The following is a 23,360-nucleotide window of genomic DNA, read 5'->3' as shown; positions in this document are numbered from 1 at the left end:
TAGCCTCATCATATCATTGTTTTCCCTCTTGTTTTTCTCAACGTCTAAGAACGTTTTCATTTTTATTTGATTAAAGACTAAAAGAAAGGGGCTTCCCTGGTGGCGCAGTGGTTGAGAATCTGCCTGCCAATGCAGGGGACACGGGTTCGAGCCCTGGTCTGGGAGGATCCCACATGCCGCGGAGCAACTGGACCCGTGAGCCACAACTACTGAGCCTGCGCGTCTGGAGCCTGTGCTCCGCAACGAGAGAGGCCGCGATAGTGAGAGGCCCGCGCACCGCGATGAAGAGTGGCCCCCGCTCGCCGCAACTAGAGAAAGCCCTTGCACAGAAACGAAGACCCAACACAGCCATAAATAAATAAATAAATAAAATTAAAAAAAAAAAAAAAAAAAAAGACTAAAAGAAAATGTGAAGTTTATGGGATGAAAGAGTTTGAAAGACATTTTATGAATAGCCTAATTAAATTGTATTGACTTGGGATTATTTTTTAAATTTAATTTGAAAATGGGATTTATTTTTATTTTTCTAAAAATTTAGAAGTAAGCAGATTCACAAGAAACGAGGAAAAGATTGATTTTCCTTAAAAAAAAAAAAAAAAGCAAAAAAGAACACATGTCTCTGTTTAACTCTCTGAGGAAGGAATTCTGTTCCTTGAGTGGTTGAATTTAGAGGTGTGTTGTTCTAAACTGTTCCTCTGCCATTTTCTTCCTATCCCTTTGGGGGGGAAAAAAAAAAGAGCCAGAACAGTAACTCCTCATTGGAAAATAAGTCCAAAGTCTCATTCTTTGCCTGTCTCTAATAATGAATTTCCATTTATAAGTTTAAAATTACCTTATGTACAAAATGAACATATGTGTGTTAAAGAGGAGAGAAAATGTTATCTATTCAACTTTTAAAGCGTGTGATGGAAATTGATGTCTTTGGAGCTCCTTTTTTTCCCCCTTCATCTCAGCACTCCATAGATGAGCATGTGAAAGTGGAGGTTGCTCTAATTGAGGACGGTGAGGGGGAAGGCAGCAGCTCAGCCTTCATCCTCGTTCGGGGCAGACCGTGAGATCTCTGTGGAACCCCTGGGCTCCATGGAACCCAGCTTGCAAACCACTGGTCTATATGATCTCTAAGTGAAGTGGTAACTCTAAAATTCTGAATTTTTTAAAAGGTCTGGTGAGGAAGGATATTATCCTGAACTTACTGAATTTTGTGAAAAGCGCCTTTCAGGCTTGGCTCCTGGAAGTAGAGCTTTGAGGAGAGAGAAACCTGCAGCGACAGCAGCCAGTTTCACAGCAGAAGAATGGGAAAAAATTGATGGTGATATAAAGGTATAGAGTAACATCACTTTTTGTGGCATTGTCATGGATATATATCTACTTTACTTATCTGAAATCCTAGGCTTCCTTTTTTGTCAGTAAAGGGCTTTTAGTGGTAATTACTTAGGTGGTACTGGTTGCTTCTTACACCTAGGAGAATATTGTGAATGTGTGTGTGTCTCTGTGTGTGTATGTCTGTGGATTTGTTGGTGGGGGGTGGGGAGGGCATGCTCATGTATTTTATTTTTTGTTTTTTATTTATTTTTAAAATAAATTTATTTATTTATTTATTTTTGGCTGAGTTGGATCTTTGTTGCTGCGTGTGGGCTTTCTCTAGTTGCAGTGAGCTGGGGCTACTCTTCGTTGTGGTGTGTGAGCTTCTCATTGCAGTGGCTTCTCTTGTTGCAGATCACGGGCTCTAGGCGCACAGGCTTAAGTAGTTGTGGCACGTGGGCTCTAGAGCACAGGCTCAGTAGTTGTGGCGCACGGGCTTAGTTGCTCCACGGCATGTGGGATCTTCCCGGACCAGCGCTCCAACCCGTGTCCCCTGCATTGGCAGGCGGATCCTTAACCACTGTGCCACCAGGGAAGCCCTGCACATGTATTTTAAATGACTGAATAATATCCCACCCTATGAAAGGAACATAATTCAGTCAGCATCTATAAATAGTGTTATGTTTGTTCATAATTTTTTTGTACCATCCTGGTTGTTTCCTAGGGATAAATTATTAGAATTCAAGTTACTTGATCAAAGGATCTAAATATTTTTAAGGCTGTTGAAACACATTTCTATGTTCTCAGGAAGTTGTACCTTTGTACTCTCCCACCAGCAGTGTGTAAGAATGCTCACTTCAGGTACTCTTCGCTGGAAACTGTAATCATTTTTTACATTTTAAAGTCAATTAAATAGTTAAAAATGATAGTACGTAGTGTATTGTTTGTTTACTAGTAGCGTTAAATTTTTAAAAATCTGTCACTTGAATTTCTTCTTTTCTTAATGACCTGTTTGTGTCTTTACTGATTTCTTTTAATCAGCTTTATTGTTATTATTTACATTCAATAAAAATTAGCTATTTTATAAAACAAACAAATGTATGCAACAAGGCAGAAACAGTCTCACAGACATAGAGAACAAAATAGTGGTTACCAGTGGGGAGAGGGAGGAAGAAGGGGCAGGATAGGGGTAAGGGATTAAGAGATACAAACTACTGTGTATAAAATAAATAAGCAACAAGGGTGTACAGCACAGGGAAACAGAGCCATTCTTTTGTAATAACGTTAAATGGAATATAATCTATAAAAATATTTAATCACTATGTTGTATACCTGAAACTAACATAATAGTGTATATTAACTATACTTCAATTTTTAAAAAATTAGCTATTTTATGGTAATTTCACTGAGTTTTGACAAATTGCATTTGCTGTGGAATATTTCCATTATCCCTAAAAGTTTTGTTTTGCCCCTTTGCAGTCAGTGCTGACTCCACCCCCTGGCTCCTGGCAACCGCTGAAATGCTTTCTATCATTATAGATTTGCCTTTTCTAGACTTTCATATAAATATAATTATATAGTATATCTTATTTCATGTCTGGCTTCTTTCACTTAGCATGATGCTTTTGAGATTCATCTACGTTGTTGCATGTGTCCACAGTTCATTCCTTTTAATTGCTGAGTAGTAGTGAATTGTATGGATATCTCACAGTTTAACCATTTACCCATTGATGAACAAATGCTAAAATGTTTTCCAAAGTGGCATCAGTCCTGCCAATAATGGATAAAAGTTCCAGTTGCTCTACATTGTGGTCCATGCTTAGTATTGTCAGTTTTGTTAATTTTAGCTATTCTCTTAGGTATATAGTGGTATCTCATTGTGGTTTTCATTTGCATTTCTCTAATAACTAATGATGTTGAATGTCTTTTCATGTACTTATTTGTCATCCATATATCTTCTTTTGTAGAGTGTCTTTAAATCCTTTGCCCATTAAAAAAAATTAGATTTTTTGTGTTCTTATTGAGTTGTAAAATACATGTCTTTCATGTATTTTACACACAAAGATACATCTTTGCAAATATTTTCTGATATTGTGTGGCTTGCCTTTTCATTTTTTTAACAGTACCTTTGAAAGAGCAAAAGTTTTTACTTTTGATGAAACTGATTTTTCTTTTTATAGTTTGTGCTTTTGTGTTCTATTAAGAAATCTTTGTCTAATTCAAGATCCCTAAATTTTCTCCTATGATTCTTCTAGAAGGTTTATAGTTTTAGCTCTTAAATACACGTCTGAGATCTGTTTCATTTTTTAGACACACACACAAATATATACATACACACACATACATATATTTGTACATACTAACATGGATATCCAAAAGTTCAAGTGTCATTTAATTAAAGATTATCCTTTCCTCATTGAAATTCTTGGTACCATTGTCAAAAATCAACTGCCCATATATGTGTAAGTCTATTTCTGAACTCTCTCTATTCTGTTCATCAATCTAAATGTCTGTCTTTACACCAGTACTCCATTGTCTTGATTACAGTAAGTCTATTTTTTAATTTTAGTTTTATCAATATATTGGAGTATAGTTGATTTACAGTGTTGTGTTAGTTTCAGGTGTACAGCAAAGTGATTCAGTTATACATTTTTATATATATCTATTCTTTTTCAGATTCTTTTCCCATATATGCAGTCAGTCTTGAAATCAGATAGTGCAAGTCCTCCAACTCTGTTCTTCATTTACAGAGTTGTTTTGGGTGTTCCAGGTCCTTTGCTTGCCAATTTCTACAAAATAGCTTGCTTGTATTTGAGTTGGGATTGTGTTGAATTTGTGGATCAATTTTGGAAGAATTGATATCTTAACAATATTGAGATTTCTGATCCATGAACATGTATTTTTTCTGTTCATATAGGTCTTTAATGAAGCAGTGTCTCATAGTTTTCAGTGTATACTTCTTGCTTATTTTTAATGAAATTTATTTCTAAGTATCTAATATATTTTATGCTACTGTAAAAGTTAATGTTTTTTAAATTAAATTTTTTTGCTCATTCTAAGTCACTTCAGTTATGAAATTTTATTGGTTTATATAAAATTTATCATGTTAACCATTTAAAAAAAAATTTTTTTTTATTTTTGCTGTGTTGGGTCTTCGTTTCTGTGCAAGGGCTTTCTCTAGTTGCGGCGAGCGGGGGCCACTCTTCATCACGGTGCGCGGGCCTCTCACTGTTGCGGCCTCTCTTGTTGCGGAGCACAGGCTCCAGACACGCAGGCTCAGTAGTTGTGGCTCACGGGCCCAGTTGCTCCGCGGCATGTGGGATCTTCCCGGACCAGGGCTCGAACCCGTGTCCCTTGCATTGGCAGGCAGATTCTCAACCACTGCGCCACCAGGGAAGCCCCATCTTAACCATTTTTAAGTGTACAGTTCATTAGTGTTAAGTATATTCATATTGTTGTGCAACCAATCTCAAAAACTTTTTCATCTTCCAAAACTGAAGTTCTCTACCCATTAAATAACAACTCTCCATCCCACCCCCACCACCAGCCCCTGGCAACCACCATTCTACTTTCTTTTTTATTTATTTTTTGATCTGTTTACATTCTTTTTTATTTTTTATTTTTATTTTTTTATTGAAGTATAGTTGATTTACAATGTTGTGTCAGTGTCAGGTGTACAGCACAGTGATTCAGTTATACATACGTATATATCTATTTTTTTTCAGATTCTTCTCCCTTATAGGTTATTATAAAATATTGAGTAGAGTTCCCTGTGCTACACAGTAGGTCCTTGTTGATTATCTATTTTATATATAGTAGTGTATATATATTAATCCCAAACTCCTAATTTATCCCTCCCCCCCCGCCCCACCTTTCCCTTTTGGCAACCATAAGTTTGTTTTCTATGTCTGTGGGCCTATTTCTGTTTTGTTTATAAGTTCATTTGTATCATTTTTTTTTCTTTTGGATTCCATATATGAACAATATCATATGATGTTTGTCTTTCTCTGTCTGGCTTTTCAGTTAGTATGATCATCTCTAGTCCATCCATGTTGCTGCAAGTGGCATCATTTCATTCTTTTTTATGGCTGAGTAATATTCCACTGAATAAATATACCACATCTTCCTTATCCATTCACCTGTTGATAGACATTTAGGTTGCTTGCATGTCTTGGCTATTGTAAACAGTGCTGCAATGAACATTGGGGTGCATATATCTTTTCCAATTACGGTTTTATCCAGATGTATGCTCAGGAGTGGGATTGCAGTATCATATGGTAACTCTATTTTTAGTTTTATAAGGAACCTCTATACTGTTCTCCGTAGTGGCTGCACCAATTTACATTCCCACCAACAGTGTAGGAGAGTTCCTTTTTCTCCACACCCTCTCCAACATTTATTATTTGTAGACTTTTTGACGATGGCCATTCTGACCAATGTGAGGTGATACTTCATTGTAGTTTTGATTTGCATTTCTCTACTAATTAGTGATGTTGAGCATCTTTTCATGTGCCTTTTGGCTATCTGTATGTCTTCTTTGGAGAAATGTCTATTTAGATCTTCTGCCCATTTTTTTGATTGGTTTTTTTTAATATATATATTGAACTGTATTAGCTGTTCGTATATTTTAGAGATTAATCTTTTGTCATTTGCATCATTTGCAAATATTTTCTCCTATTCTGTAGGTTGTCTTTTCGTTTTGTTTGTGGTTTCCTTTGCTGTGCAAAAGCTTTTTAGTTTAATTAGGTACCATTTGTTTATTTTTGTCTTTATTTCCATTATTCTAGGAGATGGATCTAAAAAGATATTGCTGCAATTTATGTCAAAGAGTGTTCTGCCTATGTTTTCTTCTAGGAGCTTTAAAGTATCCAGTCTTACATTTAGGTCTTTAATCCATTTTTAATTTATTTTTGTATGTGGTGTTAGAGAATGTTCTAATTTCATTCTTTTACATGTAGCTGTCCAGTTTTCCCAGCACAACTTATTGAAGAGTCTTTTCTCCATTGTTTATTCTTGCCTCCTTTGTCATAGATTGACCATAGATGTGTGGGTTTATTTCTTGGCTCTCTATCCTGTTTCATTGATCTATATTTCTGTTTTTTGTGCCAGTACCATACTGTATTGATTATTGTAGCTTTATACTATAGTCTGAAGTCAGGAAGCCCGATTCCTCCGGCTTCATTTTTCTTTCTCGAGATTGCTTTTGGCTCTTTCGGGTCTTTTGTGTTTCCATACAAATGTAAAAATTTTTTGTTCTAGTTCTGTGAAAAATGCCATTGGTAATTTGATAGGGATTGCATTGAATCTGTAAATTGCCTTGGGTAATATAGTCATTTTGACAATATTGGTTCTTCTAATCCAAGAACATGGTATATCTTTCCATCTCTTTGTGTCGTCATCGATTTCTTTCATCAGCGTCTTATAGATTTTGGAGTACAGATCTTTTGCCTCCTTGGGTAGGTTTATTCCTAGGTATTTTATTCTTTTTTATGTGAGGATAAATGGGATTGTTTCCTTAATTTCTCTTTCTGGTCTTTTGTTGTTAATGTATAGAAATGCAACAGATTTCTGTGTATTAATTTTGTATCCTGCGACTTTACCAAATTCATCGATGAGCTTTAATAGTTTTCTGGTAGCATCTTTAGGATCTTCTATGTATAATAAGTATCATGTCATCTGCAAATTGTGACAGTTTAACAACTTCTTTTCCAATTTGGATGCCTTTTATTTCTTTTTCTTCTCTGATTGCTGTGGCCAGGACTTCCAAAACTATGTTGAATAAAAGTGGCGAGATTGGACATCCTTGTCTTGTTCCTGATCTTAGAGGAAATGCTTTCAGCTGTTCACCGTTGAGTATGATGTTAGCTGTGAGTTTGTCATTTATGGCCTTTGTTATGTTGAGGTATGTTCCCTCTTTGCCCGTTTTCTGGAGAGTTTTTATCATAAATGGATGTTGAATTTTATCAAAAGCTTTTTCTGCATCTATTGACCATTCTACTTTCTGTTTCTTTGAGTTTGGCTAACCTAGATACCTCATATCAGTGGAATTTTAATTTCAATTTCTACTTGTACATTGCAAACTTATAGTTATCTAAAATTGGCCTTTCTGTATTGACTGTGTATCCTGTGTCTTGTTTAATTCAAACTAACACATTCGTTCTAGTAGATTTTTTTGTAGATTCCTTGGATTTTCTTTATGGAAGATTATGTCATCTGTGAATATTGAAAGATTTTCTTCTTTTCCAGACTGGCTACCTTTTATTCCTTTTACTTGCCTTATTCCATTGGCGTGGACCTCTAGTACAATGTTGAAATGAGAGCAGATATCTTTGTCTTGTTCCCCATCTTAGGGGAAATCATTTAGCCTTTCATTATGTTACTTATAGATTTGTATAGTTCTCCTTTATCAGGTTGAGGAAGTTCCCTTCTGTTCCATGTTTGATGGGTGGAGAATTTTTATCATGAATGGATATTAAATTTTGTGAAATGCTTTTCCTGCATTTATTGAGATGAACATATGGTTTTCTTAGTAGTCTGTTAATAAGGTAATTTATGTACACTGTTTTTGAGTGTTATAGTAACCTTACATTCCAGGATAAACCCTACTCATCATGATGTATCTTTTTTATATGGATTGGATTGCTAAAATTGTGTTAAGGACTTTTTGTGTCTATGGATCATGAGAGATATTGGTCTGTAGTTTTCTTGTAATGTCGTTGTCTGATTTTTGTATCAGGGTACTGTTGACCTCAGAATGAGTTGGAAAGTATTCTCTATTCTTCTGTTTCCTAGAAAAGCTTGTGTATAATTGATATTATTTCTTCCTTAAATGTTTTCTAGAATTTACCATTGATGCCATCTGGGCCTCAAGTTTTCTTTATTGATAAGGTTTTAACTATTAATTCAGTTTCTTTAGTAGACTCAGGGCTATTCAGGTTATATTCAGAGCTTTCTCTCTGTCCAGCTCTCTCCTCTCAGAAATCTTACCTCCTTAATTCTTGCAGTCTTGGTCTCCCCAGTCTGACCTCCGTTCTTCTAAATTCATTGAGACCTAAGACTGTTTTCTTTCCCTATGCTGTAGCCTGGAAACACTAGGCAGTCAGTTTGGAGCAAATGTAGGGTTTACCTCATTTGTTTCCCTTCTTTCAAGAATTATTGTCCTGTGCTACCTATTGTCCAGTGTCTGAAACTATTGTTTCATATATTTTATCATGTTTTCTAAAGTTTAGGCAGGAGGGTAAATCTAGTCCCTGTTACTTTGTCAGAGCCAGAAGCCCCTTTATTGACTTTTCTATTGATATGTTTCTTATTTATTTGTAAGAGTTCTTTCCTACATATTTTAATTTTCCCCTCAATTTGTTATTTGCCTTGTAAGTTTTGTGTGTGCTGTTTATTCATTTATTTATTTTTATGTAACCACACCTCTTGATTTTATCCTTTATGATCTTTACATTTGTTTTATACTTAGGAAAACTCTGTCTCCACCAGATACATATTTACCTGTATTGTCTCATAGTTCCTTTGTGGTTTCATTTTGCTTAAGAAATATATATTTTTTAAAACAGACTCTGGAAAAACAACTTTTTTTGGTTTTACTTTATTTTATTCAGCGTATTTTTTCTGAGGTAAATCATACACTTGAAAACAATTTTGAGGTATGTGTATTCTCTAACTCAGAATGCTAATTTTTAAAAACTTTCAGCTTTCTCATTTTGTCATTTTATTGACTTGAGTTTGAAAATTTGGTAATTAATCTACAGGTTAAAATAGCAGTTCTTGTCCAGCGTTCTTTGGCTTTATTTTCTGAGGGGTAAACAGCTGTTTTAATTGCAGGGCCTGCTTTCCCCCCAGCTGTGTGTTCTTTCTCAGTCAATTCTTAAGTTAGTTTCCTTCTCATCTTCCTTCCTTCATACTTTTCTTGCCACTTCTCCTTCGTTCCCAGTTTTCTCTCTCTCCCTTTCCTCCTCTATAATCCTTCCTCTCTCTTTTTACCTTTCTTCCCTTGTTTTTCTTTTTCTCTTCCTGTTTCTCCTGTTTGCCTCCTTTTCATCCTCCCCGCCTCCTATATGGGTAGGACAGTTAATATAGTTTATCCTAGCCCCTATTTGAAGAGTGTCTGACAAATATTAGACCCTCACTATATATCTGCTGAATAATAAATAATAGAATTTCACAGATAATAAGGAAATATCTTACTCAATTTTTCTGGCCTCTGTGACGATTCAGTTTAATAAACATTATTGTGAACCTAGTATATGCCAGACAATGTGCTAGGTTTTTTTGTGTTTTTTGTTTGTTTGTTTTAAGTACTTCAACTTTTCTTGTATCTAAGTTAAGTTTTTCAGAGAATTTGTTTATTTTATCTAACTTGCAAAGTTATTGGTATAAATTTGTCTAAAACATCCCCTTGTCATTTTTTTAATATCTGTAGAATTATTAGTGATGTACCTCTTTTATACCTGATACTGGTAATTTGTATTTTTTCCTTTCACTTTCTTTTGACTAGTCTTGCTGAGGGTTTGTCAGTTGTATTAATTTATTTCCAAAAAAACTAGTTTTGAATGTTGATTTTCTTTATTTTTCTATTTTCTGTTTTACAGATTCCTACTCTTATTTTTTAATATTTTTATTTCCTTCTACCTACTTTGGCTTTAATGTGTTTTCTCTCTCTTTATTAGTTTTTTAAGGTAGAAGCTTAAATAATTGGATCTTAAGCCTTTCTTCTTGTTTAAAGTTGTATATTTCCCTCTAATACTTTATCTGAATCCTACAAATTATATGTCATGTTTTCTTTATCACTTAGTTCAAATTATTTTCCAATTTCCCATCTGATTTCCTTTTTTAACCCATGATCTCTTTATAAGTGTATTGTTTAATTTCCAATTACTTGGGGATAATCTAAATACTTATTATTACTGAATTCTAATTTAGGTCTGTTGTGGTCAGATACCATACTTTGTATAATTTCACCCCTATCAAATTTATTGAGACTTTTTTTGGCCTATGTTCCATGTGCTCTTGAAAATAACATAGAAGTCTTTAATATTGATTAGGTCAAGTTGGTTAATGTTTACATCTGCTATAACATTACTGATTCTCTTTTTGTCCACTTTTTCCCTGTGTCCATCCTACTGTTAATCAAATAGATTCATTTTGGATACTGAGTTTTTCATTTTCAGGATTTCCATTAAATCTTTTTAAAGTTTCCTTTCTTCTCCCAAAGTTCTCAATTGTTCATGCATGTTGTCCACCCTTCTCACATATTTACTGTAGCTGTTTTTAAGTCCCTATTTGTTACTTCCAACATCCATCCACTCTATGTGTCTGCTTCTATTGACTGTGGGTAATGTTTTTCTGCTTCTTTGTCTTTCTTGTTATTTGTATATTTTATACTGACCACTGTATATAAAAAAAATCAGTGGAATCTGAAGTAATTAATATTTACCTACAGAAACGAGCATGTTCCTTCTGTCAAACTGCTAGAGTTGGAGACTGGGTCAATCTAATCTGTATGTTAAGTTGCAGCTGACATGCTAAGGTTCTTGAGATTAAGACATAGGCTCTGCCCTCAAGGAACTTACAGTGTGGTAAGAGGGACAAACAGTAAATAGAGGATTTAAAATCTCTATGCTAAACACAGAGGAGGAACACTTTTAGCCCAACCAGGAAGTTCAGAGAAAGCTTGCTGGAAGGGATGATGTAAAAGATCTTGTAAGATAAATAAAGTAGGAAGGGCAACAATGAATATACTGAACAATACTGAACTGTACACTTAAAAATAGTTAAGATGATACATTTTATGTTATTGTGTATTTTCCTACAATTGAAAAAAAACGAGAGAGTAAGAAGGGCATTTCAGGTGGGGAAAATGGCATGATCAAATTGTCACCTAAAAATTGACCCACAGTAAACTATGATGATGTACAGTCCTTTCTAATGCCTGGTTAATTATTTCAAACTGTATATTTACCTTCTTTTTTCCTCTCTTCTTCTCAGAGTTGGGTATCAGAAATTAAAAAAGAAGATGATAAAATACACTTTCAAGAAACTGAAACATTTCCAGCAATGGAAGATAATTTGCCTCCAGTTCGTGGTTCAAACAGCCATCTTCACGTTGCCAAGGTAGGCCTTTTTGGTGTGGGGTGTGGGTGGTAGGGGGAGAAAGTTGTTGTTTATTAAGAACATTATCTTGGTTTAATCAGTGTAGCTGAAGTGTGATGTCCTGTAGGCAGCTGGGGATTTTTTTCAGGTGATCGTGTGTTATCACCTTCTGGAGTAGGCCTCACCTGGATATCAAAATGAAACAGTATTTTCATTTGAAGACTTGCATCTTGGGTTTACTGCCTTCCTCATTGTTTCTTTTGCTGTTCTGTCTCTTCTACTCTGACAATTTTTGATGAGTACTTATGATCCAATTCAGTGTGTAAGAGTTTCAGGGAGTAATTTCATGTATCCAATAGAGGTATAGAGGGAGTAGTTTGTTACACAATTAAGTATGGATTTAAAGCGTAAAACAGATGGATTAATCTGTTTAATTAACCCATTAAACATGGATATCAAGCAGTTATAGATGTCATTTCTCTGTTTAGTGCATTTCTCCCCCCATCTCCAGCCCCTCGTTTTTATTTCTCTGAGATTGGTCCCTATTTTGCCATGCAGATCTCTCCTTGGTAACCCATGGCTTCCATAGAGAAGGGGCCTGTTGGAGTTCCAGGTTCACTTAACTTCAAGTTAAAATTGAGCTTCTTGGCATCCACCTGACCCTGATATTAAAGAACCCAACCCTTGGGGCTTCCCTGGTGGCGCGGTGGTTGAGAATCTGCCTGCCAATGCAGGGGACACGGGTTCGAGCCCTGGTCTGGGAAGATCCCACATGCCGCGGAGCAACTAGGCCCGTGAGCCACAATTACTGAGCCTGCGCGTCTGGAGCCTGTGCTCCGCAGCAAGAGAGGCCGCGATAGTGAGAGGCCCACGCACCGCGATGAAGAGTGGCCCCCACTTGCCACAACTAGAGAAAGCCCTCGCACAGAAACGAAGACCCAACACAGCCATAAATAAATAAATAAAATTAAAAGTATGTGTCACATTAAAAAAAAAAAATTTAAAAAACAAAACAAAACAAAACAAAAAAACCCAACCCTTGTCTCCAGTGGGCTTTCGCTTGGATCACACATTCCATTCCCTCTGCCCTCCTTTTTTTTTTTTTCCTATTATTCCTATCATCTTTAAGAGGATGTTTACCTAAGTCTCTTCATTTTGGGTTGAGTCATTCTTGTTTTTCTCATCTCTTCTTTGAGTCCCCAGTTTTATTAGAAAAACATATATAGCCTTTTCATCACTCTGCTCCTTGGTAATTTACCTTCCTGGGTCTTTTTACTTCTCATTAGGAATTACTCAGGTAACTGAGGTACAAAGTAAGTAAGTATAGGAAGGATACCACTGTCTGTAATCAATGAATTCGTATTTATTGAACACTCATTATGTGTTAAGTCTGTGTCCTGAAACTGTAACAACAAAAAACATTTGGTCTCTGTCCTCAAAGAGCTTATAGTCCAGTAGGGATAGACAGACTAGTGGTACAGTGGTTCTCAAAGTATGACCCGTGGACGCTGGTTGTCCCAGAGATCCTTCTAGGGGATCCAGAAAGTCAATGTTATTTTCAAAAATAATGCTGATGCTTTTGTCTCTTTCACTGGGTTGACATTTGCACTGAGGGTAAAACTGCTGGTGCCTTACCATGAATCAAGGCAGTGGCACCAACTGGACTAGCGGTCATTGTTTTCTCCACTGCTGTGCACTCATAGTAAAACATTCCAATTTAACTTAAAAGTGTCTTTGATGAAACAATAAAACCTTTTTTGTCATTAAATCTTGAATCTTGAGGACACATCTTTTTAACATTCTGTGTGTACCAAATGTAAAATAGCTAGCTAGTGGGAAGCAGCCGCATAGCACAGGGAGATCAGCTCTGTGCTGTGTGACCACCTAGAGGGGTGGGATAGGGAGGGTGGGAGGGAGACACAAGAGGGAGGAGATATGGGGATATATGTTTATGTATAGCTGATTCACTTTGTTATACAGCAGAAACTAACACGCCATTGTAAAGCAATTATACTCCAATAAAGATGTTAAAAAAATATTCTGTGTGACAAAATGAGGAGTACACAGAAGGCACTTCACTGTGAAATGAAATATGATGGTTATCATAAGAAAAAGCACTTGTGTGATTGACTGCCAGCTGAATTAGCAACTTTTTCCTGGAACAATTTTTACTTGAAGAAATGACTGACAGACAAGCTATAGTTATTCAGAGTTGAGTTTTTGGCAGACATTTTCTTGGAAATAGTGAAATGGTCTATCACTTCAAAGAAATCAATGAACAGTATTTGTTGCCAGTGCTAAAATCTGAGCTTTCAGGTAGAATTCAGAGTATTTCATATTCTTAGGGGCTCTCAAATACCTACTTGTGACAAAAAAATTTCCCCTTAAGGGAGACACTTAATGACTTTTATGATGAGCTCCATGAGGATTTTTTTTTTTACTTTTAAACAATTGAGATATAGTTGATGTACAATATTATACAAATTACAGGTGTTATAACAGTGATTCACAGTTTTTAAAGGTTATACTCCATCTATGGTTATTATAAAATATTGGCCATATTAGCTGTGTTGTACAGTATATCCTTGTAGCTAATTTATTTTATACATAATACTTTGTACCTCTTAATCTCCTACTCCTGTTTTGCCCCTCCCCCTCCCCTCTCCCCATTGGTAACCACTAGTTTGTTCTCTGTATCTGTGAGTCTGTTTCCTTTTTGTTATATTCACTAGTTTGTTTTATTTTTTAGATTCCACATATAAGTGATATCATATAGTATTTGTCTTTCTCTGTCTGACTTATTTCACCTAGCATAATACCCTCCAAGTCCATCCATGTTGTTGCAAATGGCAAAATTTCATTCTTTTTTATGTTTGTATACACTACTTCTCCTTTATCCATTCATCTGTTGATAGACACTTAAGTTGCTTCCACATCTTGGCAATTGTAAATAATGCTGCTGTGTACATTGGGGTGCATGTATCTCTTTGAATTAGTGTTTGTATTTTATTCAAATATATACCCTGGAGTGGAATTGCTGGATCATAGGGTAGTTCTATTTTTAGTTTTTTGAGAAACCACCATACTGTTTTCCACAGTGGATGCACCAACAATGTACAAGGGTTCCCTTTTCTTCACATCCTCTCTAATATTTGTTATTTGTGGTCTTTTTGATGATAGCCATTCTGACAGGTGTGAGGTGATATCTCGTGGTTTTAATTTGCATTTCCCTGATGATTAGTAATGTTGAGTATCTTTGCATGTGCCTGTTGGTGAACTCCATGAGGATTTTAACAGATATGATTTTTAATTGTATAATGAAATGTAGGAATATTTGGAAGATCTGTGTAACTCCTAATGACCAGTGTACAATGATACAAAATCGTGCTTGTATAAATGACCCATTCAAATGGTTTCAAATTATGACTTTTAAGAAACCATTTAAGAAACTATTTGTGAACTGTTGTTTGCTTTCCTCCCATTCCCTTCAAGGTGCTTGCAGTGGACATGTGACCTGGGTTGAGCCACTTAATAGCACCAAGCTAGTGCTTGGTCAGTGATGGGCCCATAACGCAAGCTAGCCAATCAGAGTCCTTCCCTGGGATTTCTCTAATTAAAGATGGAGAGAAGAGTCACTCTCCTTTTCCTTTCTGATTGGGAGGCCTGTCAGGTTATAATCCCAGACTGTGTGTGGCCACATTTCCAACTACATAGAAAAAGCAAGCAGACAGCAGGGAAAACAAAATCAGGGAGAGAGAAGCAGAGACTTCTGGGGGAGAGAAGGAGAAAAGGGGAGAGAGGGAGAGCTGTAGAAAGAGGGTATATGAATCCTTTATCCAGCAATACCCCTGCCCTTTCATCAGTTTGGTTACATAAGCCAATAATTTATTCTTTTTAACTAAAATTAGTTCAAGTTGGGTGCCTGTCATTGCAAGCAAAACAGCTCTGTCTAACATAGCAAAGTAGTTATTCTTATTTCTTCAATGCCTCGGTTTTAAAAGAATGAATGATAGTTTAATACTTTATTATTATAAGAAAAATCAATAATAATCACATTTCACACATATAAGTTTTAAAATTTTATATATGTACTTAAAGTCCTGCCCATCACTCTCATAATTAACTACAAATTTAAAATCACTTTTTAACCTGCTCTATATTATTATGTTAAAAAAATTATAATACTGGAGTTGTTGTAACTTCAAGGGTACCTATTTTTCTTACCCATTCAATTTGTGTACCTTAATCCAGTACTACACATTTAAAGGAAAATCTGCTAATCTTATATTAAATATCTCATAAAATATAATTTTTTCTTTCAGGAAAAAAATTCTAAAAGTAGACCAGCTAAAAAGAAAATTCCGAGGGACTATGCAGAGTGGGATAAGTATGTTTTATATTTCTTTATATAAACATTCTCTACCATAAAATACTGTAATAAATTCTTTATTGTTTTAAACCTGAACATATCAAATATCAAGTTATGTCAGTAGAGTACTAAGAGTATTTGGATTAAGCACTCTTGATTTTGTTTTTTCATTAAATAAAAAACTACTGCATCCTTTTATTTATAAGAGTAACTAAAAATAGCTAATGTAATACTTATACCCATCCAAAATAAAAAATAACAAATTTTTAAATTAAGAGAAATTGGTTACAATTTTAATACCAAAGTTCCACACAGTTTAGGTCTGATTAATATTTAAGTCCTCACTAAATTCCATGTTTTCTAGGAAAGAATAGAGGTGACTTCTAATACAAACCTATCATATATTTTTGGAATATTATTTCTAAAGGCACAGTGATACAAATACAAGAATATCAATAATAAATTTTACTCTCTTGTTTGTATTGAGCTTTTTTTTCTAGTTTTATTATTTTTTCATTTAAGATTTGACGTGGAAAAGGAATGTGCGAAAATTGATGAAGATTACAAAGAAAAAACTATAGTAAACAACAAGTTGCATTTGTCTAAAATTGAGACAAGACTAGATACAGCAGGTAATTGGGGGAAAATAAGAATAATTTAGTAGTCTCTAAATTTTTTGAAATATAATAAAAGCTGTTGACCCAAAGACATTCTCTTTAAGTGCTGCAGATTTCCATGAAAAGTTTATGGATTTTCTCCTAGAGCTTACACCTCTAACAAATTCCATTCTATCCTTTAACTTCTTAATTTTATGAGTAAGAGTTACGATATTTAAATTTAGTATGACTTAAAAATATATATATAAACCTATTTTTTTACTGTAATTCATTTTTCATTCCCTTTTTCAAATCTTCTTTTTCCTCCAAATCCCTCAAATTTTTTTCTTTTTGCCTCAAAACAAAAAGATGGAGGAGGTTGTTTTCACTTGAAGTCCACAGGTGTATAGTACCATTAAAGTAAAACAAAACAATTATTCAAAAAATCTAAACCTTCAAAAATTCTGAATAATTAAAAAAAGAAAAGAAATATCTCTAAACTTAGGAAACTTGTATCTTCTTTTATTTGTTTTATAATTTTCTGCTTCTGTTAAAATAAGCATTCTTGGATTTAAATTTGTTAAAATTATACTAAGTTATATTTTTACTTATAGCAGATAACATTTATTTCTAGGTCTAACTGAGAAGGAAAAGGATTTTCTTGCTACTCATGAAAAGGAGAAAGGAAATGAAGCTTTTAACTCAGGAGATTATGAAGAGGCTGTGATGTATTATACTCGGTGAGCAGATTTTCGTTGTGGTTTAAACTTGCCATTTATTTATTTATTTATGTTTTAATTTATTTATTTTATTTTTTTGGCTGTGTTGGGTCCTCATTGCTGCGCGCGGGCTTTCTCTAGTTGTGGCAAGTGGGGCCTACTCTTCGTTGGGGCGCATGGGCTTCTCATTGCAGTGGCTTCTCTTGTTGTGGAGCACGGGCTCTAGGCACACGGGCTTCAGTAGTTGTGGCACATGGGCTCAGTAGTTGTGGCTTGTGGGCTCTAGAGAGCAGGCTCAGTAGTTGTGGCGCACAGGTTTAGTTGCTCCGCAGCATGTGGGATCTTCCCGGACCAGGGCTCGAACCCATGTCCCCTGCATTGGCAGGCGGATTCTTAACCGCTGTGCCATCAGGAAAGCCCAAAAATTGCCATTTAAAAAAATGATAATGTTTAAATTTAATTGTTGAAATGATGTAAATAAGCTAAATAATCAGTGTCAGAACCACTTAAGATATTGTACTTGTGATTTATCATAAATTCATTTGTGTTTGCTTTGTTTTTTCAATAATTTCCTTAAACCTCCAAGCTCCCACTTCATCCCCACTTTTGACAGAGGTTCTAACTTTACTGTTTTACAGAGAAAATAGAAGCTGTCTGAATGGAACTCGACAGAAAGTTCATATAGCTTAGAGGTTAAGAACTCAGGTTCTGTAGTCAGACTGCCTGGATCCTAGTACTTATGGTGCTACCTCCCGCCACAGGGCCTTTGCTTATGCTGGGTCCTCCATCTAGAATACTCTCCCTTCTTCTCATGATTTAGTTAATTCTGACTTATTCTTCAGATCTCAGCCCATGTCTCACTTCTTTGGGGAAGTCTGCCTTTACTTTTCAGACTAGGTTAAACCTCTACCCTACTCAGTTTAACCCCACCCCCCATTTACATACCCATATAGTAATCTTAACTCTACTTTGTTGGAGGTACAATTCAAGTGTGTGTGATTTGGCACTAACTGGACTGTAAGCTCTGTAAGAGCAAAGCCCACTTGTCATTTTTTTAATATCATTGTATCCCTAATACCCAGCAGAGTACCTGGTTCATAGTAGATATTCATTGTATGCTTGCATGAACTTATGAAGCTCTTACAGTCTATGAAAAGTAAACTAATTTCCTGAAATATTGTTAGAGACAAACTGTGCTTATACAACCACTAATGCTTTCTCAGAGCTAAACTCTGTACAATCTTGCTTCCACATTTGGAAAGAAAAGGTTTTTTTTAATGTTGTTGGTGTCTGTAAAGAAGTTTGCTCAACTGTTTAAGTGAACATACAAAGTAAAGAGGATATTGAGGTATCATTCAGTACAGCCTCCCCTGTTCAGGCAGGTGGATGTCAGCTCTGGTATTGTTATTTGTCTTCTTGTAGATTTCCACCAGTGGAGAATCTCTTGCCTATTACAGGGAACAAACTTTTTCTTGTCTTTCTCTTTGAAGAAATCATAGAGGTGAAAAATTAAAGCAGCATATTGTAATGGTTAAGGGAACTCAAATTGCCACTTTTCTGACCTTGGGTAGATTCTTCAACTCTCTTACCTCAGTCTTCTCAATGCGATGAGACTATAACAGTGCCTACCTCAGAGCAGCTGTGAGGATTAAATAAAACAACATGCTGAAAGGCAGGGTAACATGATGGTAAAGAGAACAGGTGCTGGAGTAGACAGCTGGGATTTAAATCCTGACTCTACCATTTCCAAGCTTGTGGCCTTGGGCATGTTACTTAACCTTTCCGTTACATCTATTTTCTCATCTGTAAAATCGTAAGAGCAGTAATGCCTCCTCCGTGGATTATAATGAGGATTAAATGAGTTGACTGTTTAGTGCCTGGCATGTGGGAAGTACTCAGTGTCAGGTACTCGTGTTATTTATTCTTACATGTATTGTCCATGTTTGGTCTCTACCCAACTGTGTAATTTCTTTATATTCATCTTTAATGATCTTAGTAAATTGACACTTTTTGTGACTTTCCCATTTTTTTTTCTGGATTTAGAAAATTTAGTGCACCGATACCCTTATGTTTCCTATATCTAGGAATACATTATTTTACAGCATTCCAAATCAGTTTTTAAAGCAACAGCCAGGTAGGTTTTAAATTCTTCTTTTCATTAATTATTTTGCATTCATACCCTTAATGTACCAAAATTTACTCTCTTAAGGTCTGTATTCCTCAATTACTACTACTCTCTTCTGTTTCCTTCAATTAAATTCCTTTGATAAAATTATGATCATTTCCTTAGATTTAAATTTACTTTTAGATTACAGACTAATTTGTATCTGTTAACACAATAACAACTTAATAAAGGATATTAGTTGTGGTTGATTGCTCCTTTTTTTTTGTACTAGAAACTTGTCCCTAAAGAGTAAAAAAAAAATGTATTTGATATTTGATGTTAACTAAACTGGGTTTTTAAGAGATCTGTGAGTATTTAAGTGATCATGTCACTTCTAAAGCCAGAGTCAACGTTAAATCTCTTAACTGGATATTTAAGCATCTGTCCAAACATTGATTTAATATGTTTATAGAATTGTATGTTATTATTTTTGATGATGCAAGCCATATTCGTTTGCTAGAGCTGCCATATAAACCGTTACAGACTGAGTGGCTTAAACAACAGAAAAGTATTCTCTCACAGCTCTGGAGGTCAGAAGTCTGAGATCAAGGTGTCTGTAGGGTTGGTTTCTTCTGATGCCTCTCTCCTTGGCTTGTAGATGGCCATCTTCTCTCTGTGTCTTCAAGTGAGCTTTCCTCTGTGCATGTCTGTGTCCTAATCTCGTCTTCTTATAGTGACACCAGTCATATTGGATTAGGGAACACCCTCATGACCTCACTTTAACTTAATTATCTCTTTAAAGACTATCTCCAAGTATAGTTACATTCTGAGGTGCTGGGGGTTAGGACTTCAACATATGAATTTGGGGGGACACAATTGCACCCGTAACACGAGCTGTGATTGTTTTACTTACAACTTTAGATGAGTTTCTCTATCTTATGTTTTCCTGCCGTCTGCTTGTTGCCATTAAATGTCTCTTTTACAGGAGCATATCAGTGCTTCCCACGGTAGCAGCCTATAACAATCGCGCTCAAGCGGAACTCAAATTACAGAACTGGAACAGTGCTTTTCAGGATTGTGAAAAGGTCTTGGAGTTAGAACCCGGGAACTTGAAGGGTAAAAGTGTTCATAGAATACCTTTAAATTTGCAACAGGATCTGTTAAAGACCATTTGTAGACACTTATATTTACACTAAAAATATTTCAAATGAACTCAAATTTCTATATGTGAATCATTACCTTCCTCAAGTTACTTTTAATTTCAAGTTTAACTTGGAATTTAAGTTCCTAATTATTTGAATTGAAGTAGCTAATAATCCCAGATGATTGATTGAATAAAGTATACATGTGTTTTTTTTTAATTAATTAATTAATTAATTTTATTTATTTATTTTTGGCTGTGTTGGGTCTTCGTTTCTGTGCGAGGGCTTTCTCTAGTTGTGGCAAGCGGGGGCCACTCTTCATTGCGGTGCGCGGGCCTCTCACTATCTCGGCCTCTCTTGTTGCAGAGCACAGGCTCCAGACGCGCAGGCTCAGTAGTTGTGGCTCACGGGCCTAGTTGCTCCGTGGCATGTGGGATCTTCCCAGACCAGGGCTCCAACCCGTGTCCCCTGCATTGCCAAGCAGATTCTCAACCACTGCGCCACCAGGGAAGCCCCTGTACATGTGTTTTAAAAGAAATATCTCACGCTTGCATTTGAATTGTGGTTTGTGGTTTTTTTTTTTTCTTTCAATTTTTTTTATTGTGGTAAAATTGACATAACATAAAATTTACCATCTTAATCATTTTTAAGTGAATAGTTCAGTGGTATTAAGTACATTCATATTGTTGTGCAGTCATCACTACCATCCATCTCCAGAACTTTTTAAATCTGAAAGTGCACCCATTAAACAGCAACTCTGTATTTCTCCACCCACCCCAGCCTCTGGCAACCACCAGTCTACTTTCTGTCTCTATGATTTTATTATTTTAGGTACATCATATGAATGAAATCATACAGTATTTATCTTTTTGTGACTGGCTTATTGAATTGTATCTTTTTATTCAAAAATAAATTTAAGTATAATTTAATATAGATTTAAAAATATTTATTAATATAATACAATAAGTCCACACCAGAGCTCTAGAACTTTCTACCAGCTGCTTTGTGGGCTTTTCCACCTAGATGTCCATAGACATTTTAAATTAAATGTGTCTAAAACTGACTACATCTTTCCACCAACACCTGTCCTCTGTTCTGATTTCCTGTCTCAGTGACTGCACCACCTTGCTGTGGTCCAAGCCTGAAGTATGCAAGTCAGACTCCACTCTCCTTTTCTGTTATCAGGGAGTCATTCCAAAAGGAAGTGGCATAAATTATAACAGACTCATTCTATTTCTTTAAACACTTACGGATTCAGATAAATATAACCACTTAATTTTTCTTCACATGCCTACAAACGTGGGTGGGCAGAAACCATGGTTGTGCTGAGGGTGGATCCCGGTGCATCAGACCGACTGTCATCATAATAGATTGCTCTCCTTTCCCCAGTAGAGTTCTCCTGTGCCTGTATGTTGTCTCTATCACAGAGTACCGGTGGGCTCCCAGCTTTAGGCAGGTGCCTGGTAAAGGTTTTACGATCTCCTGATGGGCCCACACCATCACTGTGCCAGGCCCTGTGCCATGTAGTACATGCATTAACTCCATTAATTTTCACAACTGCTCAGTAAATGTGCAGGCACTGTTATTAGCACACTCATTTTACAAAAGGACACTGAGGCATAGAGAGATTGAACAACTCACCTAAGATCACACTGCTAGTAAGTGACAGAGCCAGGACTCAACACTGGATGAGACATCAGGAGCCCACATTCAACCACTGTGCTACTCTTCTGCCAGTAGAATGGCCTTCTGTTTTCATTCTTCCTTGATTGAATAATTCCTTAAGCACCAGAATCTTCACTATTTAAAAAAAAATTTGACAGAGCCACATCTAGTAATCACTATGGCCATAAAGCATTGAAGTCTTAGGTTTTCTTAAGTGGATAAATATCTTCCACTTCAAAACTTTATTTTTTACTCAAAAAATAATTGTTCTGAATGCAATGTGGTATTTGATTACATCCTGGAACAGAAGAAGGACATTAGTGGAGAAATTGGTGAAATCCAAAGAAAGCCTGTAGTTTAGTTAACAGTATTGTACCAATGTTATTTTCTTAGTTTTGGCAAAAATACCATAGTTATGTAAGATGTTAGCATTAGGGAAAGCTGGGTGAAGGTATATGAGAACTATCTGTATTAGCTTTGCAACTTTCTGTAAATCTAAAGTATTTTCCAAAGTAAAAAGTTTTAAAAAATGGTAATTGTTATATCATGATTATTTCTTTATGGACAATCCCTTCTGAAATCTGAGTAGTAATAGTAAAAGCTAAACTTGTACTTATGCTACAATTTTGATTACACTTATGATAAAATGATTTATCCTCTAGACTTTCGTGGCTTTTTCTAGGACTAAAATCAAACTAGTGAAATTTATGTTTTAAAATAGCATATTGGGACTTCCCTGGCAGTCCAGTGGTTAAGACTTCGCCTTCCAATGCAGGGGGTGTGGGTTCGATGCCTGGTCGGGAAGCTAAGATCCTACATGCCTGTGGCTAAAAAACCAAAACATAAAACAGAAGCAGTATTGTAACAAATTCAATAAAGACTTTAAAAATGGTCCACATAAAAAAAAAAAATCTAAAAAAAAATAAAATAGTGTATTAAAATAAATCAGATATAAATATCTCACTTTTCAGAATTACCAAGACTGATTCTTTTCAAAATCATGTCTAACTACACAAAATTCTCTCATTATATAATTAATAACAATCGGACTAGGAAGGCATTCATTTCAGTATTAAAAAATGATAAAATTAGATATTGTAACCTACCAAAAAAAAAAACAAAACCCTGATACAAATTGCTAAAGTATTTAATTTCTGAACCTAGCTGACTTAATCACCAGGATTCCTTCAGTTCCCTGTGCTATAGAGATTTCACTAACAACCCATATTCTGGGTCAGGTGCTGGTCAGTAATGTACTAAATTTAAAGGAAGGGTTTTCTAAGTTTTCATAAAGTGGAAATAATAGTACTGATGATTATAAGGAGGAACATGTTACTATTTAGTGAAGACCTTCCCAGTGTT

The 23,360-nt window shown here is 35.5% G+C and overlaps 1 protein-coding gene across 1 annotated transcript in view; it reads left to right on the top strand.

Moving 5' to 3' along the window:
* Nucleotides 1-23,360, top strand: part of SPAG1 (sperm associated antigen 1) — a 94,333-nt gene that overhangs the window by 5,055 nt on the left and 65,918 nt on the right. The window contains exons 3-8 of the mRNA XM_036830754.1: nucleotides 1,161-1,320; nucleotides 11,299-11,424; nucleotides 15,726-15,790; nucleotides 16,295-16,404; nucleotides 17,003-17,108; nucleotides 20,177-20,307. Of these exons, the coding sequence (XP_036686649.1) occupies nucleotides 1,161-1,320; nucleotides 11,299-11,424; nucleotides 15,726-15,790; nucleotides 16,295-16,404; nucleotides 17,003-17,108; nucleotides 20,177-20,307 (698 nt within the window). The remainder of the gene's footprint in view (nucleotides 1-1,160; nucleotides 1,321-11,298; nucleotides 11,425-15,725; nucleotides 15,791-16,294; nucleotides 16,405-17,002; nucleotides 17,109-20,176; nucleotides 20,308-23,360) is intronic.

Source organism: Balaenoptera musculus, chromosome 17 (genome assembly GCF_009873245.2).
Source record: "Balaenoptera musculus isolate JJ_BM4_2016_0621 chromosome 17, mBalMus1.pri.v3, whole genome shotgun sequence".
Classification (NCBI taxonomy): Eukaryota; Metazoa; Chordata; class Mammalia; order Artiodactyla; family Balaenopteridae; genus Balaenoptera; species Balaenoptera musculus.
Note: the sequence above shows the minus strand (reverse complement) of the source record. Positions and strands in the feature narration are given on the sequence as shown.